Raw genomic sequence first — 18,111 nt, forward strand, 5'->3', positions numbered from 1 at the left:
CTTTTGTACATTTGCGTGTGTGTGTGTGTGTGTGTGTGTGTGTGTGTGTGTGTGTGTGTGTGTGTGTGTGTGTGTGTGTGTGTGTGTGTGTGTTGCTGTGCATGAGCACATAATTTGAATTTCTATCTTATTAAACATTTTTACCCATTGGCCAGCATTGAAGAGATGGTTGTCAATCTGGGAAACAGCTGGGTAGAGTGGAACTGTATTTAATTATGCAAAAACCTTGGAATCATAGCCACAATCATGATTACGAGAGCTGACATTGATACCTCCCTGGCTCAATTAAAACACCATGTTGACTATCTGTCCTTGAAAACAATACCCGAGAGACCTGCACAGAATCGTACAATTTTATTTTTAGAATTCTAAGAAATGTTGTCTCTGAATTATGTCCTTTAACAAGGTTGAAAGCTAATTTGATATCGTGATGATTATAACGAAGAAAAACTGCTTTTAGCAACTCTCTAACAGAAACAAAGAAGGTGGTTTTGTGCCATCTATTGGAGTCATATAAAACTGCATCTGTGACCAGTAGGTCCAATGCCTTTTAAATGTGTACTAGAATAAAACGTTTTAAAAAAATCAATAATCATTGAATTAATGAGAGCGTATATTTATTTGAGTTAGATTTGAATTTATTCTTCTTTTCCATTCACTTTAATATTATCCATAACAAACCACGTTGAAATTAACAAAATGATCAAAACTATAAACCAAATCCTTCTTGAAAAATAACTATCCCCAGTAAAATATACATTGTATTGCAATGTTATTAGATTTAAACTACACTCACTCAAAACTGCAAAGCGATACCTTTATTCGTTGGTTAGATGTCATCGAAAACGATAAATGAAAAAGCCTTCGGGAAATAACTAAAGCAAAACACAGTAGTATTTTTAAACGATGACGTTATGGATGCGGGAGCGTGAAAACCACGCGATTTGAGGACACGCTAGTGGGCGGGGCCAATCATGAGGAAGCAAGGGATAGGTTGAGGTTGAAAGGTGAAAGTTGAATCAATTTTGTCTTTTGTGCAGAGCAGAAGAGTGGAGTCTGACCGAGCCGCAGTTTCTCTTCCCTTTTCCCCGAATCCTTTTAAAACTCCCTCCCGAACCTCTCCCCTTCCACCCTTGCCACCCTACCCTCCCCCAAACCGCACTTCGACTGCCCGATCGGGTAAGAATTCATGAATGGGCCTTTTTATTTGCAGTGAAAGAGTGGGTTAATAATGGTTCGCTTTGCTTGATTGTTAAGGCCGCAGATTGAATGGATGCGGCTATTTCCTGAACCATGCAAGGCTCACGCAAGCACTCCATGTGTGGATAAACCATCATGGGAATCGGTATTCATCCCCTGTTAGCGACATTAGTGCAGAATTCGACCAAGTAAAACGTGAAGGGTGCGGTGCATGCATGGCTCTGGGAAGGAGCTGGTGTTGGATCGTATCAATGTAGGTGAGCTAGGCTACTTGTGTAGCTTCAGACTCCCACGATCGGCAGGATTACTCCCAGCGAACCCACCTCGACACAGACTTGCATGATTAACGTATTCAAGTGCTTAGAAGATGTGTGATCCAATCTCGCCGTTCACTAGATACGTTTTATACTAGGGTTTCCATCGATAGCGACCAGAAGCTGTCAGCGTTCTTGATGCTTTCCACGGTGTGATGGGCTCTCTGCTAAGCTAACCGTAGCATGGAAGATGCAGATCTGATCGAGTCTGTGAAGCCGACGTTTACTAAATATTAATGAGTGCACGCAGAATTCTGAACTATACAGGCTTGGATTTTATTTAAGCATGCTCAATTGGTTCATTCTAAATGTGCAATACACGTTTTATAAAATAGATCTCAATCTGTCTGTTTTCTGTTTATTTTAATCTACAGATTCTACGACCAAAGATAATTTTCCTTGCAAGTCTAAACGTAGATATCTACCGCAGTTATGGATTCTGGTGTTGTTGAAGGAGGGCTGAATGTGACCTTAACTATCAGGCTTCTGATGCATGGAAAGGTGAGTTTTGTACCTGTAAGCATGAGCTTGTTTGGATGAGCATCACTGCCTTGTTGCTCTTCAATATATTTGAATGACTCGTTGTACTCATCCATTGTGGCTGTATTTCTAGACTAATGCAATGGTTTGTTTTTTGTAGGAGGTTGGAAGCATCATTGGCAAGGTAGGTTATCTATGTTAACGTTGAGAAACATCTTGACTCACTACTTGATTGCCTTTCTTTACAAAAATAAATAAAATGCTCACTGACTTTTATATTATTCTACAGAAAGGAGAGTCTGTAAAGAAGATGAGGGAGGAGGTAAGTACTCACTGTAGACTAACTCACTGCATGAAGGATGCAAACAAAAACTCGCATTTGGATCTTTTGAACTTCATGCATGATAAAATAGGTTGAAGATGTGTATCACAATAAGTAATTGTTTATAAAAAATGTTTGTCTGTAGAGTGGTGCCAGAATCAACATCTCAGAAGGAAACTGTCCAGAGAGGATCATCACTCTGGCTGGACCCACCACTGCCATCTTTAAAGCGTTCTCCATGATTATCGAGAAGCTGGAGGAGGTGTGGCCGGTTCTGTTCTTATTACTGCGAATGCACTGTATAATGTTGTTATAGTGGTCAATGGCTCTATGTATTGATGTACTTGTATGTGTCCAGGACATCAGCAGCTCGATGACCAACAGCACAGCCACCAGCAAGCCTCCGGTCACCCTGCGCATCGTCGTCCCCGCCAGTCAGTGCGGCTCGCTGATCGGCAAGGGGGGCTGCAAGATCAAGGAGATCAGAGAGGTTGGTGGCTTAACACTTATGGGACCCGGCGACCGCAAGTGGTGGGGAAATTGCGCCACAAGTTAAGAAACATTTGTCAGAGACGATCACAAATTTTCAAAAAGAAAAGTATGTATTACGCCGAATGAAAGGTGCTGTTTGGTATGCACCCGTTATTGTTCCAACGTTATGATTAGCAGCACGTGTCCATGTGCACACAGACGTCAGTGTTTGCGTTGAGTGTGGTGTTCATTAATTGTTATGCTTCTCCCTAGTCAACAGGAGCTCAGGTACAGGTAGCAGGAGACATGCTGCCCAACTCAACGGAGCGTGCCATCACCATTGCAGGGATCCCACAGTCCATCATCGAGTGTGTCAAGCAGATCTGCGTTGTCATGCTTGAGGTAGGCCTTTCATTTAACTCCTCGCTCTGCGGCCAGGGTACCGGGGTAGTCTCTGTATCTTCGGGGTTGGACAGCAGCTGATTGTGGTTGATGTGTTCCCTAGTCTCCACCGAAGGGAGTGACCATCCCTTACCGGCCCAAACCCTCAGGCTCTCCAGTCATCTTCTCAGGTGGTCAGGTAAGCACTTCATATGTCTGGATGTCCGATTTTTCACCACATTAGGCTACACTGGTGCCATACGCATCAAGAATAAACATGTGTTATGATGTGGTTTTTTTTACAAGGCGGAAGTTGGCACTCTTTAAAGCTGTTTATTTTCTTCAAATGCAGAGCCTTTGCCAATTTTTAAAAGTTGTAGCATGTGTTTGGCTTGTTTTTCTGTCTGCCCTTGAAGTGTCGGATAGAGACTCAGAGCCTCATTGTACTGCTTCTTGTCTTGCAGGCTTACGCTGTCCAAGGACAGCATGCCATTCCACAGCCTGATGTAAGTGAAGGTCCCTCTGTAAGTGATCCCATTAATTACCTTGTTCGGGCGTGGTTGGGGTAGAAATGACACCGCTTTGAGCTCCATCCCTGTGACCTCCTGTTTTACCCACCAATCACTCCCATTCCATCAGATAGAGAATCTTTCAGTTTTCCTTTTATTAATCGGATTCCCGTCTCGTTTTTCCTTTTTAAAAGGTTCCGTTTTCATTCCTATTAATATTGCATGTGTAATACACAAGTGCACGTGCTTGCTTATTTGTATGTTATGTTGAACTGGAACATTCAGCACTAAATTGAAACTTAATTTACAAATTGCACATCTGTCTTGTTTGGTATATTACATCTTGCTTGTTTAGGCATTGGCAATTGACTCTCTGGAAAGTGGTTTGATATTCGACAGTATTCTAAAAATGTTGGGTATTCAGTTTCGATGTAAATAATTTTTCTCTTGTACTGTGTGTGCAAGTTTGCAATGCATGTGTTAAGCATTTTGAGATGTATAGTAAACATTTAATATTTCTTCAGCTCACCAAACTACACCAGCTAGCCATGCAACAGAGCCCCTTTCCCATCGCCCCTAATAACCAGGGCTTCCAGGGTAGGTGGCCAGACTGAATTCTGCCACAGCTTGTTCATTCTTAACGGTCTAGGCAAATGAACGTATGCTCACCCTTCATGTGTGTTTGTTCTCTGCAGCTGGGATGGATGCTTCTGCACAAACGGGCTCTCACGAGCTGACCATTCCAAATGATGTAGGTTTGAAGGATCGACTCACTGGTGCTTTCTATTCTCTATTGCTGTGGTGACAATATATGGCACATGTCGCCTCCAGCAAAGCACTGGACCTTAGGTTGGATTGTGGGAATATCGCTGGCAAACGCACGAGTTCAGTGCTTGTACCGTGTATTTTGGGATAAAAATGAAGTAAGCCGTAGGCCTTAGGATTTTGTTGGTTTAACAAGGTAAAACAAAGCTGTCATCTGATTGGATGCACTTTAAAAGGTCAGCGGGAACCAGGACAACATTAAAAATGTTTGCACTTTGAAAGTTCAAGGTGGAGAATCAACCGTTTGCTCTGCCAAGGGCAACACAAATGTACCTTGAAGTGAAAAAGAATTTCCCCCAGGGGACAATAAAGTAAAAAGTCAGTCAACACTCGACTCTTCATAATCACCTGTTGACCCTGGAAACCTGACACGGAATCACTCTGCTGTTCTTCCTCTTCCCGATCATAGCTGATTGGCTGCATTATTGGCCGCCAGGGATCGAAGATCAATGAGATCCGTCAGATGTCCGGCGCTCAGATCAAGATTGCCAACCCAGTGGAAGGGTCCACTGACCGCCAGGTCACTATAACCGGGTCCCCCGCCAGCATTAGTCTGGCGGAGTACCTGATCAATGCCCGGTAAGCAACCGTAGGGAACACCTCACCCGGTGCCAACCAGGAGTACACTTCTTTGGCTTTGTAGCCGTCAATTCCAAATGTTACAATGTAATCGATAGAATTATTGAATGCTCATAAAAGTATCATGAATAAATATCGTAATTGAAGAAAAAAATGCATTTAAGCTGAAACTAACTTGTAGTTTGTAGTAGATGTATATGGCACAAGTTGGTGAATATTTTTTTTTTTTTGCTGTTGGTCCTAGGCTGTCTTCTGAAGCGACGGGACTGGCAGCCAACTGACGAGGAGGTTCTTCATTTGCACCTTATGTTACCCCCCCCTCTACTTTTTTACAAAGATCTCCCTTACTGGATTTAATGCAAAAACGAAGTACTCTGAACTCTCCTTTATTTTGGTTCCACACCTACTCGGCTGTAATTATATCATTGATGTAATGATATTTTATTTATTTATTGTTTTTAAATTCCCTCTTTTGCCTAGTTTTTAAAAACCTTTTCTTTTTTTGTTTTCCCCTCTTATTCTACTGTATTTTTCCGTAAGACCTTGTTGATATAGCGGAAACGTTTTTGGAAAAATCTGAAAAGACATAAACGCGTGTTTTTTATGTCAGATTTTTCTTAGAAAATGTAAAAAAAGAAAAGAAAAAAAAGACGACTCTAGATTTGACTGTTCTCTCCCCTGATTAAAAAAAAACTATTTATTTTTTATTTAATACACCACTCTTTATTATAATCCCTTGCTAGCTGCAACTGTTATCTAAAGCTATAATTCCTGAATGGGTCATGGTTGGTAATGTTATGTGGATATCATTTTTAAGTACACTTGAAGATGTATGGAAACCATTTGTGTGAAGGTTGTTGCTATAATCCTACTTTATTTATTTATTTGAAGGCGGCAGTGTAATGGAGCATACTAAACTGCATAACTAAGCTGAGAACTTTGTCATTCCTGTATTTCCATCCATTTTGTTTCTCAATCAGGTCTTTTAACAAAACATTGTTGTGTATCGGATTATGATGGGTCAGGTTCCCCGTATGTCTCCTGCAAGGGGGCCAGACCTGAGGTGTGCAAAAATATTTTTCTTTTCTCTGAAATTAACAAGATAATGAGGATTATAAAAACATTGAAAAATGTTTGTTTTAAATAGAGAAAATATTTTTTTTAACTGCAGGGCTGGGGACTGCTGCAAGGGGGGGCGGGGAAAGACATGAGACGCGTAGGTCTTGATATAAGAATCACGCTGAGGTATTTAAATTAAGAAACGCGAGAAGATTCTTAAAAGTAACACTAGTTTCTTGCTATCCTTTATGCCTGGGTCGGATTTTAAAGTTTTTTTATTCTTTGCAGTATGAAGAAACTTTCTTTGTGCGGTTTCTCAAACTGATGTAGATTTGGGTGCAATTGAATTGTTTGAAGAGCTTAAACAGAAATAAAAATGTGACATGCTATCATTGTGCATCTGCCTCTTTTTATTACATTGAAAATATCTGCCTTGCATAACCACAATTCACTAGTGGGCAAGGGAAATGCAATTAGAGTATTTTGGGCATACCAAATGGGATTTTTATCTTGTTTTACAGTATAATGCATTCCACTCTCAATGCTGGATCAAGAACAATGCATTATAAACAAACACATTTTTACCAATACATTATTTATTCATATTTTGATATAGTTAATATTTCACCGGTACAATGTGCAATGTTGTATAAAAAGGATACATCTAATTTAATCCAATGATATTTGCTTTTATTTTGACATTTTTACTAGTACCACTAGGGAGCAGTGTTTTTCAAAATTCTTCTCTGCTGTAATAGGGAAGTGTAAAGGGATATTTCAGCTTCTAAGGCCTACATGATTTAGTCATCTATGACTCTTAAACAATCCTAAGTCTTAATATGTGCCCGAGTGTCATTGGTTGTCAAGACCATGACGGTTGGTAGCATTTTGTCTAGAGTTTTCAGGTCCAGTCAGAAGCCAAAAGTCATTGTACTGAGAAAACACATGCAGCACCTTAAAAGCATTCAATTTCAGTCCTGCTTCGCTGAAACACCAAATGCTACCAACCGTTATTTAAAAATCTTGACCAAAAAACGGCATCAATGGGATTGACATTACATTAGAATAACCGGACTTCCCTTCAGTAAATTTAAACAATAGATAATCTTCATAATCATACAAATCCTCCCAAAAAGCAAATTGTATTTCAAACCCAGGAAAAAATTACATTATTTCCTGTTAGATAATATTTTAGGTTTGACATTATTTTGTTAAGTGCCCAAAAGAATATTCATTAACCGAAATGATAACGTAATTCAAGTATTTAAAAAAGTGTAAACTCTCTCACAAAATATAAAACAGACACATCATAAATTATTAACATGTAGTCATGCATTTGTTCATAGGGCTGCATAACATTTAGTCTTAAATTCTATTTTACACTTAAAATAAATTTAGATTTGTCATGTGTGGTATGTAATTAATATTTACATTATTAGTATTTAACACAGATGTATGGAATACCAAGCCTCTCCCACATGCCGAAAAGACATGGACTTTATAATTTGTGAGTGCATCTGTTTTTTTGTTGTTTTTTTCTGCACACATGGAACAGCTGCTGAAGGTATCTGGGTCATTATCTGCCTAAACTCTGAAAAACCTTTAATAAACACACAAAAAAGTAATTTACCTGATGTCACAAGCTGCCAAACGATCTGACATCTATTCATGACACATACAATGATGTCATCTTTTTATCGCTATACCTAATGACAAACTCGCTAAACACCTTAACCAGCTGTATGACGACATGCCACACGCTAATGAAGTGATGCACTAAATGCTGCCCCCCCCCCCTCCCATTCGTGACCACGGTGACGCGCTACAGACTGACAGACGGGTGGACACTGGTGGTGGTGGAGGCTGTTCAGCTGTAAGGTAGATTAGGTTGTCGCCTGGTGTCCTGCAAATCTACGACGGGCCTGTGTGGGGGGCTGGGGGGGGGCCTGGCGGGGCCGGCGCCGACTGTTGGCACGGCGACGCCCTGGGACCGGCGCTGGGCGGGCGACTGGGTGGGCGACTGGGCTCTCCGCTGCCTGACTGATCCAGCTCCACACTGTCACAGTCCGAGTCGTCACACAGGGCGCGCATCTGAGGAGGAGGAGGGAGAGATGGAGAGAGAGAGGGAGAGAGAGAGAGAGAGAGAGAGAGAGAGAGAGAGAGAGAGAGAGAGAGAGAGAGAGAGAGAGAGAGAGAGAGAGAGAGAGAGAGAGAGAGAGAGAGAGAGAGAGAGAGAGAGAGAGAGAGAGAGAGAGTAGGAAAGAGAGAGAGAGGGGGAGAGAGAGGGAGAGAGAGAGAGACAGAGAGAGAGAGTGAGAGAGACACAGAGAGAGAGGGAGAGAGAGAGAGAGAGAGAGTGAGAGAGACACAGAGAGAGAGAGTGAGAGAGAAAGGGGGGGAGGGAGATAGAGAGAGGAAGAGGGAAAGGGAGGGAGAGAGAGAGACAGAGAGGGGTGGAGAGAGAGAGAGAGGGAAGGAGGGAGAGGGAGAACAACGGGAGGGGGGGATAGAGAGAAAGAGCGAGAGAGAGAGAGGATGAAATAGAACGAAGAGCGACAGTGGTGTGGATATACATAAAGAAAGAGAATATAGGAGGGAGAGGAAGAGAGTGAGGGAGGGAGAGAGCAAGGGAGGGAGAGAAGGATGGGGGAGAGAGAGAGAGAGGACATCACAGGGGGAGCTGAAGTGGTGGATCTAAATGGCACTCAGTGAATTGTAAACCGTCGGCTGCAGTGCCTTACCTCATTGGAAGTCTGCCCGGGGTCCACCCGAGCTCTGGCCCGGCCCGGGACCCCCTCTCGTTCCGAGAGGCCGTCTGAGGCCTGCGTGGGGTCGGTGTTGTCGGCGGGGATCTCCGACTCCTGGGACAGCAGGTCGTCGCTGCGGTCGTCCAGCTTGTCGTCCGTGTTGGTGCTGACCACGTCGGGCGTGCCGCTGTGGGAGTGGTCCGTGGTGTGGCCCTCCTCACCGTCCGACACCGACAGGTTCTCCGAGCTGAAGGTGGACACCGACGGGCACTTGGTGATGCTGGTCGGGCGTCTACGAAGATCAAAAGAACAACGCTTGACGAGGACAGCGTCGAAACAGCGGACAGACAACGTGCGTCAGCGCGGGTTGTCTTGTACACTGAGGCATCGTGTCATCCGGTGACCGCAAATAGCAACAACAACACAGAGAAAAGTTAACTGAGAGATTTCAGGGAATGCGACTCAATGGGAGACGGAAAAAAACTCACCGTCTCCGTGGCAACTCAACCTCGCTGTCAACCTCACCCTCCTCCTCTTCTGATGACACTCCACGCCTCTGTAGCCGGAGACAGAAAACAAGCAAATGAGAAAAAAATGTCTTGTGTGCTGTGCAACGCCTTCCAGGGAGACGAGGCCTGCGCGGGCAGAGCTACCTGTTTGCGGGATATAGCCGCCCTGTAGAGAATGGCCGAGGGAGTGAGGTGCTGACCGCCGACGCCGCCGGAAGCCCCCCGGGGCATCCTGACGGCCCCGGCCCCCTCGTCCTTGTCCTCCCCGTCGTGGGGCAGGCGCGGGATGCCCAGGGACGCCCTCCTCGCCGCCGCCACGACCCCCCTGCCGCACGGCGAGTCCGGGCTGCTGGAGAACGGGAAGGACGCCGCGTCCTCGCTGGGCGTGTCGCTGCGCGGCGGCGTCTCCGTGAGGTCCTCCAGGCCGCCGGCCCCCGACTCCGACCCCCCCAGCACGGCGGAGGCGCTGACGCTCCCTCCTCTCTCCAGCCCGCCCGCCACCGCCGGACCCCCCTGGCCCCGGCCGCCGGCCTCCAACGTGGAGCAGACGAGGTCGGGGCTGGAGGAGGAGAGCTGCCTCTGCTGCTGGTCGTGGCCGACCCCCCGCAGGGCTGCGCTGGGGTCCAGGAGGTGCTCGGAGGGGTCCGGAGCGGAGCCCCCGTTCTGGACCGTCACCGCCCCGTGGGGAGCAGACTGGGTGGCCTTGAGGCCGGCGAGGTCCCCGCTGCTGCCCTTGCCGGGCTTGCGGTGGCGGGTCTTCACCCTGCGGGAGCGGCTGGGGGAAGTGGAGCTCCGGTTAGGGCAGGAGGGGACGGTCACCTGCATCACAAAGGAGTCCAGCTTGGGAATGATCACCTCCGACTTCAGGATATCCGGCCTGAGGATGCGCAAGGAGAAAAAAGGTTGAACATAACGTAGGAACATATAATTCCACACTCATAGCCATCCTTGTCAAAACCGTTTAAATGATGACACCGTTCTTTGTGTTCAATAGCCCGTGAGGTGAGCCTTCCCACCTCTTTCCTGAGGGCAGTTTCTGTGGAACGTTTCTCTTCTTGATGAGCTTGTCCATGGAGCTGGTGGAGCTGCTTTGTCTCGAGCTGTGCTTGAACAGACCGGGGAACTTCTTGTCCAAAGACTGCTCTCTCCTGGGGAACATTGCATGATGATTTATGTCATTTATATATTCATTTTCTGGCTGCAGAATTATTTGGATGGAATATTCTCTCAAATGATTCCATGGTGCAGTCAGCTTTGATTTGGTTCGACGCATCAACACATTTTGGAATACAGTTCTATTTAATACAGTACGAGGCAATGGAACTTAATCGTAGGACTATTTTTGTAACAAAGTCCTATCCCATCAAAATATTCATCCGGCAGTACAGTGATATTTTGCCAGTGAACGTATTGCCAGACCCAGCTACACCGACTGTGTGATTAGTTGACTCACTCATACCTCTGCAGCTCTTTCTCTTTGAGCTCCAGCTGAAGCATGACGGCGTTGAGCTCCACGTAGAGGTTGTTGGCTTTCTCAAGCTTCCTCTCGTAGTGCTCACGAATGTCCAGCGCGTGCCTGAGGACCGCACACAAATAGAAGGGTTCCAGTCCCTGCTGTGAACGCTACACTTCCTGCCTGAAAAGGTCTTACATGCTTCATGAAAGAAAGGCACTCTCCGGCCCCTCTTTTAGCCACGAGGTTCAATAACAAGAGCAGCATGGAGAAATAGGACACGGTAGCCCTTCAGAAATAGAACCGGTACTGGCACCAGCATGGGTAACACTTAACATAAGGGTACCTTAATTAACATTGGCTCTTGCAGTAATAAACATTCACTATAAAGTGTAGCCCCATTATGTGGTGGAGTTAGTAAGGTGTGATTTCCTGCAGTAACCACACATTATTTCCATGAGAGTGGGTTGATTTTACAAATGCATACCTTAACTCCTCCCTGCGTCGGTTGACCAGCTCCTCGTCGAGGCGGTGGATACAAGTGCCCTCAGACTTGATCTTCTCAAAATGCTGTTTAACCTCTTCCCGCCACTCGGCCTGTATAGACCACATTGAATGTAATCCAATGGAGATGGTAGGACTAGTTCTACAATACATTTTGTTTGATTGTTGAAGTACTGTGAATCTGATTTCTTCGTACCTGAGACTTGAAGTAGGTTTCCTGCGGGGTGGAGAGAATATCAGCGGACGCGATGTCCAGGTGCAGTAGAATTTGCCGGAAAGACGGCCTATTCCTTGGTTTAATGTTCCTGCAAAGTCAGAAGCGTGTGTGAGTTTACAACTCTGGCTATCAACAATGTACAGCAGGTAACCAAATGAAACAATCAATCAATCAAGCAAACTGATAATCCAACAGATCAGGGGTTGCCTTGTTGCAGAGCACCCGGGAACAGATCTGTGTTCTTATGCTCAATTGCTGTCTTCTTTATTGTAGGGCCGAGCCCTTACTATTCTATACAATAGCTCCTCTGCTTGATCGGTCCCTGTGAGGAGGGCTTGTTTCACATCTCCCCTCACACTTTATCCGAGCCTTGTCTTCAGCATCACAGTTCACAGGATGTTTCACACACCAGCACTGTCTGAGCAGGATCTTGAAGCCGTCCGGGCAGCTGTCCGGTATGGGCAGCTGCAGGCTGTTGTTCCCAATGCCCCAGATGATAGCCGAGGAGTCCACATCCTTGTATGGAATCTCCCCGGTTAGCATCTCCCACAATACCACCCCGAAGGACCTGGAAGATCATAAGTCATTATTGTATTGATGGAGCACTTTAGGAAACACTCAGGAAAAACTTCCAGGACATAACATCAAGCAATGACCGTACATGCAATACCCTCTCTCTCTCTCTCTCTCTCTCTCTCTCTCTCTCTCTCTCTCTCTCTCTCTCTCTCTCTCTCTCTCTCTCTCTCTCTCTCTCTCTCTCTCTCTCTATATATATATATATATATATATATATATATATACACCGCCCCCAAAACAAATAAATATGTTATACACATTACACAGACATTAATGTTTGTGTATCAGCCATGAGAGAGCTTTCTCAGACTTACCAGATGTCGACCTTTTCGGACACTGGCTCATTTCGAATGACCTCAGGGGCCATCCAGGCCACGGTGCCAGCGAAGGACATCTTGGTGCTCTTCTCACTCAGCTCCCTCGAGGTGCCAAAGTCAGAGATCTTCACCAGGTCATCGTGGGTAATCAGCATGCTGAAAGGACAAACAGGAACAACCGGAGCCGTTACTGTGATGTCCCATCGTAGAAACCAAGGGGATGTGACTGCACTGTGGGAGCTTGTCTAGCTGCTGATTGGACTAATGATATAACCTTATTACCCTCCCCTTGTTCACACCAAAACCATCATGTAAGCTTAGCGTTAGCATTGTGTCATGCTCTTCATATTGATTTCCATGCTAATTAATGTTTTAATTCACTTCTGCTCTGTGAGTTGGCCGTTTCAAGGCCTTCATGATTAAAGGCTCCTTGTCTCCCTTTGTACAAGTCTCCTCTATGTATCAACGTCAACTGGAAAGTATTTCCCATAGCTCCATTCCAAGCATTTGGTTCTGCTAAGATTGGTATGCATCACCCACATATATAAATGGCTGATGTGATGTTCCTCCCAGATTTTGTTGGCACATCCATCTAAACAAACGTGCTTATCAAATGTTTGGGAAATGATTGAACAAGAAAATGTATCTTGTTCATTCGACTCTCAATCTCATTGAGAGTCGAGTTAATCCGTTTTAAACGAGGTGAAGTCAGTACTGATCATGGTCTTCAATAGTCAAACAACACTGACCGATACAGAATGTGTTTTAATGAACGCCGGAAGGAGGAGAGAGGAGAGGAGAGGAGAAAGGAGGAGAGGAGGGGGGGGGGGGGGGGAGACGAAGAGGGGAGAGAGAAGAAAGGAGAAAGAAGCAGGGAGGAGGACGAAGACCACAGGAACGGGAAGGAGGTAAACATTTGGGGGCTGTGTTATTTTTGTTTATATCTTCCTCATCATAGAATCAGGCTATATATACGGTAGTGGAGACGGAGTCGTAGTGAACTGGACGTGTGTGGATCACGCCCTGCTAACACTTCTCTTCCGTTGCGGTGTTGGTGTGAGCGTGGGGTGGGACCTACTTGGGGGACTTGAGGTCTCGGTGGATGATTTTATGGAGATGGAGGTAGTTCATGCCCCCGGCAATGCCCATGGCCCAGTCCACCAGGAGGGACGGGGTGATCTTGCGGCCGGCCCGCAGCACCTCGTAGAGCTGGCCCTGGGCGCAGTACTCCATCAGGATGCAGTAGCACGGGGCCTGAGTGCACACCCCCCTAGGCAAGGGACCAATCACAGGGGTTAGCTGACAGGCGAGGTCAGGCTCCGTCTCACAAAACAGACTTTAAAAGAACATCGAAAGTAATCTGTTGGCAAATCTGATCATCATATCATCACTCATATCTGGGCGAACAGGGTTTCACGTTCTTTCGCTTCGTATTTTTTTCAACCAATCATATTGCTTGAGGCTGGGATCTGTAAGCGTGTAATTGGTCAACACAAAATTGGCCAGGAGTAGTAAACCGTAAAGAAGTCTGTTAGGGTCTCAAATCAACACTGATAGTGAAGACTGACCACTGTAGAAATACACTTTTTAAAATCCCCTTCTGACGGCATCATCAGCTTGCGCAAATTGTTTTTCTTCAGGAGCATATCTCTGTAACAGAACAGGAAACAAGACGTCTCTGCGCCCCTAGCCGTTTCTGGTTTCCGGCCAAGGCTCTGTGCCGTCTGCCCCCAGAAGCTCTGCTCTAACATAGTAGGACTGCTTGGTCCGAAATAAGGTCAGCTTATTGTATCAACCATTGTATCAAAGTCCTACTCTGTTGCCCTTTAAACACCATCCATGTGGAAAGAGGATTCCAGGCCCGGCTTTCTTTAGCTCCCTTACTTGAAGGTGATGATGTTGGGGTGCTTGAGCTTTCGCAGGTGTTTGATCTCGGTCTCTTTGATGTCCCTCACTTTCTTCACGGCGACATCGTCTCCGTGGTACTTCCCGAGGAAGACGGCCCCCTGGGCGCCGCTGCCCACCCACTGCAGCTCCGAGATCTCCTCGAACGGGACCTCCCAGGACTCTGGAGGTCATGGAGAGAACCGTCGCTGGTTTCAGGGTCATTGAGGAAAACCGTTCATTGTGTGAACCCTTAGGCCCAATCCCCTTTCTACCCCTTACCCCTTCCCCTTAACCCTCCCCCTTGTTTTGAAGGGGTAAGGGGTAGAAATGGGATTGGGCCTTAGGCCCCTTCAAAACAAGGGGGAGGGGTTAGGGGAATGGGGAAGGGGTAGAAATGAGATTGGGCCTTACGCACTGAAAAGCTGACCTTCATTATGTCTTCAGAGCCGGGTATCAATCTTTGGGATTTCATGCAAAATTCCCGCCACAGGAGGATCATTATTAAATAAAATAACCAACAGTCTTTGCTTTTGTAATGTTGCATTGAAAGGTTTACTGACTACTCTATATCATCTACGTCTCACAACATTGGACCCGAGCAGGAACATCTCAAACTTCTCCGTTCCTCCACTATGTTCTCCACTCCCTCCCTATTCATCACATCGAGAGGCTTCGTCATTTGCATTAACACAAGTAGCTTTAATGAGTTATTTCCCTTTATACATGTGCTGCGTGGCGCATTAGTTGGATGGATAATTGTGATAAACCTGATGTCTGCCACTATTTGCATGACACACACACACATACAAACACAGTCACACACACAACCCCCCCCAAAAAAAAACACACACACACACACACACACACACACACACACACACACACACACACACACACACACACACACACACACACACACACACATAAAACCAAAACAGACACACACAGAAACTCACACACACACTTCCCATAGTGTGCTCCGTGCATCGTTTGTCTTTGTTGCCGTCGAGAGACAACGCAAGCGCATGAGGGAAGATGGACGGTAATTAATGAGATAAGCTTGGCAGAATGAAAGAGACGCATTCAGTAGACCGCTTCTTCACCAAGTCCTCTGATGTGCTTGAGTCCCCAGCTGGCGTGGTGCAGGCAGACGCACATATGGCCACACTAGTAGCTGAAGGGAGTGTTGTCAGTGAGCAGCGTATCCCCCTGAGGCAGTGATTTGCAATGTCGGCCATGGTGGCAGGTAGACGGATGAGAATAACGACAAAAACAATAGAGGCCCGGTCAAGAACTCAAATGACCCTAGGCTGAGGGGCCTTCTCAGTGATCAATCTCTCGAGTCTACGATTAACTTTGACAGTGTAACTGTTTAAACAATGTACCGTCCTGATCGGGAAGTTCTGTTTTACGGTAGTCTCTAAACACGCGTGTGCGTGATCTGCTGTTTGCGGCGGGTGGTCTGTGAGCGGAGGAGTGGAACCTGTATGATTCCCGTGTTATCCCCGCTCCACGTACCTTCCTGGTGATGCTTGTGCTCTGTGGAGTAAGCCTTCCCGATCATGGTCCAGACGGGCTTCAGGCAGCCAAACAGTCCCTCCAAAAAACCTCCGCTCCCCGGCTGGAGCCGGACGTTATCCGACTGACCGCGGACGGCCCCGGCCTCCGAGCTAAGCCCCGCCTCCGCCCCTCCCCCGCCGCCGCTGCCCCCGCACTGACAGGCCTCGTGTTCGTGCAGCTTGAGCACGCTGTTGTCGAAGCGCCCCGAGGGCCCCTCGCTGGGGGTGGGGCTGCAGCCACAGGTGTGGGGGCATCCCCCGGGCACCACCTGCCCACCCGTGTCGATGGAGAGCACATTGCGGAGGACACACTGCGTAGGGGTCAGGTCCGTCTCTGGGGTGCAGGCAGGGGTCTCGGCATCGATGCGGCGGTAGGGGGACTCTGAGATGGGGGTGCTGAAGCCTGAGAGGGAAGGGGAGGGGGCGCGGGTCTCATGGATACAGGTCCCACTCATCAGGGGGTCCCCCACCTCCGATAGGTTAGGGTGGATGGGAGGTTGACGGAGGAAGAAGAAGGAGAGTCAACCTTGAGGAGGAGATGTGTGGAAATGAGATGAGTTAGAACAGGTCCAAAGTCAGTCTCTAGCAGAATTTGAGGAGACTGATTTATATTTTCATGAAAGCCTGTCAAGGCCGTAGTACTACTGCTTCTTGCGGGTCTGCTCTCAGCACCGGACGGCACCGCAGTAGCACTGCAAACCTGGGCAACACTAAGGCTTACAATAAAAGATTGCATGTTTTATGCATGTTGTTGTCTAATTTTTGCCATTACATCATAGCCAAAAAGATGCAGGTTGAACTGCTGCCGTCAGATTCGTGTCAATACGAACCAAAATATCTGAGGACATGAGGCCATCGCACTGACACGAGACGAGGTTTTTATGAATGAAATTGTCTACGAGGGGGTGCTTTTTACAACCCTCTTTTGTTGAACAATATCACCGAAGAAACATCGCTGGTATTTGTCCTAGGACTCCAAACAGACGATTCGAGAAAACATACATGCCATGCATCGTGAGCTATGTGCATCTAAAAAAATTGGAAAAATTGCATAACCCTTTTCAACGTTTGTGTGTTTATGTGTGTAGCTGTGTGTATCTGCGTGTGTGCTTGTGCGCGTGTCACGTGTGTGCGTGTGCGTGTGAGCGTGTGCGTGTGCGTGTGCGTGTGCGTGTGTGTGTGTGTGTGTGTGTGTGTGTGTGTGTGTGTGTGTGTGTGTGTGTGTCCAAAGCGCCTATGCGAGAGAGAGCACAAAAAAGAGAGAGGTAGGAGAGAAAGACAGAAAGCACATGTACATAGTCACATAGTCTACACGGGCTCGTGTACTGCACCACCACCGCGTGAGGAGAACGGCAAAGGCTGTGGACTGGAAGCATGAAATGGAAAATAACGCCAGGCCCGTGGGAAGGAGCACTGCACATAAACGCAGGAAGATCAATCTTTAAATAACCAAGGATGCGATGATGATGACACTCAGTAGCATCATAGCCGACGTGCATGAATCGAAGCCCAAATCCCACTACAGTCCGTACACAGTAAAACTGCCGCAGCGCCTGTAGATTTACTGAATGTTGGCATCAACACAAATATTTCGTAACATGGGCTATCTCTCTACTGCACATGTATCATTTTCTGCAACAATAATCGACGCTTATTTGCCTTTGGCAACCGCGATTCATTGGTGCATTGTGGACAGTGTGTACCGCATGAAGGGAAGGCATCATGCTTGAACGTCACACAGTGCCCAATTTCTTATTTAACCAGCATTCATTGATAGGATGACATTCCAATACCTTTTTGCCTTGGTTGATGTCGCGTTGTCAAGTGAAGGGGTGTGTTCCGGTTTGCAGGACCTTACTTGCAGAAATTATAAATAAGTCGTTGTTTTGTCGGCGCAGGTAGTCTCTTGTTTGGTCCACTCGACTCACAAACCACGCGTTCACGTTATCAGAACGAATCCCAGCGGGCAAATTGTGTTATCAATAACCGGGGACCCATGGAAGGGGAGACGCGCGGTGTGGGGGGAGGGAGCTGTCTCCTTCAGAGTGCTGAATTGACGTCACGAGCTGCAGCCTGCGGGCCACCAGGGGGCGCGAGTCTCGCTCTTTTCTTGTTGTTTTGCCAGTAACATCACGGTCGTACATTGCAGCGAGATAAATAAATGAATAAAAATCCCAAAACACAAAAGCATCATAGTAAATA

General features: G+C 46.6%; 2 protein-coding genes across 4 annotated transcripts; one reads left to right on the forward strand and one right to left on the reverse strand.

Annotated features, from left to right (window-relative positions):
* Nucleotides 1–965: 965 nt before the first annotated feature.
* Nucleotides 966–6,529, forward strand: pcbp2 (poly(rC) binding protein 2). Of its 3 annotated transcripts, none has more exons than XM_060071584.1 (13): nt 966–1,179; nt 1,889–2,015; nt 2,155–2,178; nt 2,284–2,316; nt 2,462–2,578; nt 2,675–2,806; nt 3,061–3,189; nt 3,293–3,367; nt 3,633–3,692; nt 4,202–4,274; nt 4,373–4,428; nt 4,912–5,081; nt 5,326–6,529. In XM_060071584.1, exons 2-13 carry the CDS (start codon nt 1,947–1,949, stop codon nt 5,360–5,362), a joined length of 975 nt encoding a protein of 324 aa, XP_059927567.1. In that variant the 5' UTR covers nt 966–1,179; nt 1,889–1,946; the 3' UTR covers nt 5,363–6,529. The 3 variants fall into 3 exon arrangements, with proteins under 3 accessions (XP_059927567.1, XP_059927711.1, XP_059927635.1); XM_060071728.1 differs by having other exon boundaries at nt 1,006–1,179; nt 3,633–3,674; XM_060071652.1 differs by lacking the exon at nt 966–1,179 and having other exon boundaries at nt 1,866–2,015.
* On the reverse strand, nt 5,661–17,977 carry map3k12 (mitogen-activated protein kinase kinase kinase 12). The gene is made up of 14 exons (XM_060071470.1): nt 17,703–17,977; nt 15,869–16,435; nt 14,348–14,531; nt 13,542–13,733; nt 12,461–12,619; nt 11,980–12,138; nt 11,550–11,658; nt 11,337–11,446; nt 10,856–10,972; nt 10,413–10,544; nt 9,541–10,273; nt 9,376–9,443; nt 8,882–9,179; nt 5,661–8,231 (listed from the first exon to the last, which is right to left on the reverse strand). The coding sequence occupies exons 2-14, from the start codon at nt 16,362–16,364 to the stop codon at nt 8,052–8,054; spliced, it is 2,937 nt and encodes a 978-aa protein (XP_059927453.1). The 5' UTR covers nt 16,365–16,435; nt 17,703–17,977; the 3' UTR covers nt 5,661–8,051.
* Nucleotides 17,978–18,111: the final 134 nt, after the last annotated feature.

The sequence above is a fragment of the Gadus macrocephalus genome, chromosome 1, assembly GCF_031168955.1.
Source record: "Gadus macrocephalus chromosome 1, ASM3116895v1".
In the NCBI taxonomy this organism is placed as follows: Eukaryota; Metazoa; Chordata; class Actinopteri; order Gadiformes; family Gadidae; genus Gadus; species Gadus macrocephalus.

Bases quoted from the DNA above. Each gene is read 5' to 3' on its own strand.
- pcbp2 (XM_060071584.1), top strand. From the start codon at position 1,947: ATGGATTCTGGTGTTGTTGAAGGAGGGCTGAATGTGACCTTAACTATC. The intron at 2,016-2,154 runs GTGAGTTTTGTA...TGTTTTTTGTAG, and splicing joins GGCTTCTGATGCATGGAAAG to GAGGTTGGAAGCATCATTGG. The intron at 4,275-4,372 runs GTAGGTGGCCAG...TGTTCTCTGCAG, and splicing joins TAATAACCAGGGCTTCCAGG to CTGGGATGGATGCTTCTGCA.
- map3k12 (XM_060071470.1), bottom strand. From the start codon at position 16,364: ATGAGTGGGACCTGTATCCATGAGACCCGCGCCCCCTCCCCTTCCCTC. The intron at 13,734-14,347 runs GTAAGGGAGCTA...TCCCTTGCCTAG, and splicing joins CCCAACATCATCACCTTCAA to GGGGGTGTGCACTCAGGCCC. The intron at 9,180-9,375 runs GTGAGTTTTTTT...TGATCTTCGTAG, and splicing joins GTTGAGTTGCCACGGAGACG to ACGCCCGACCAGCATCACCA.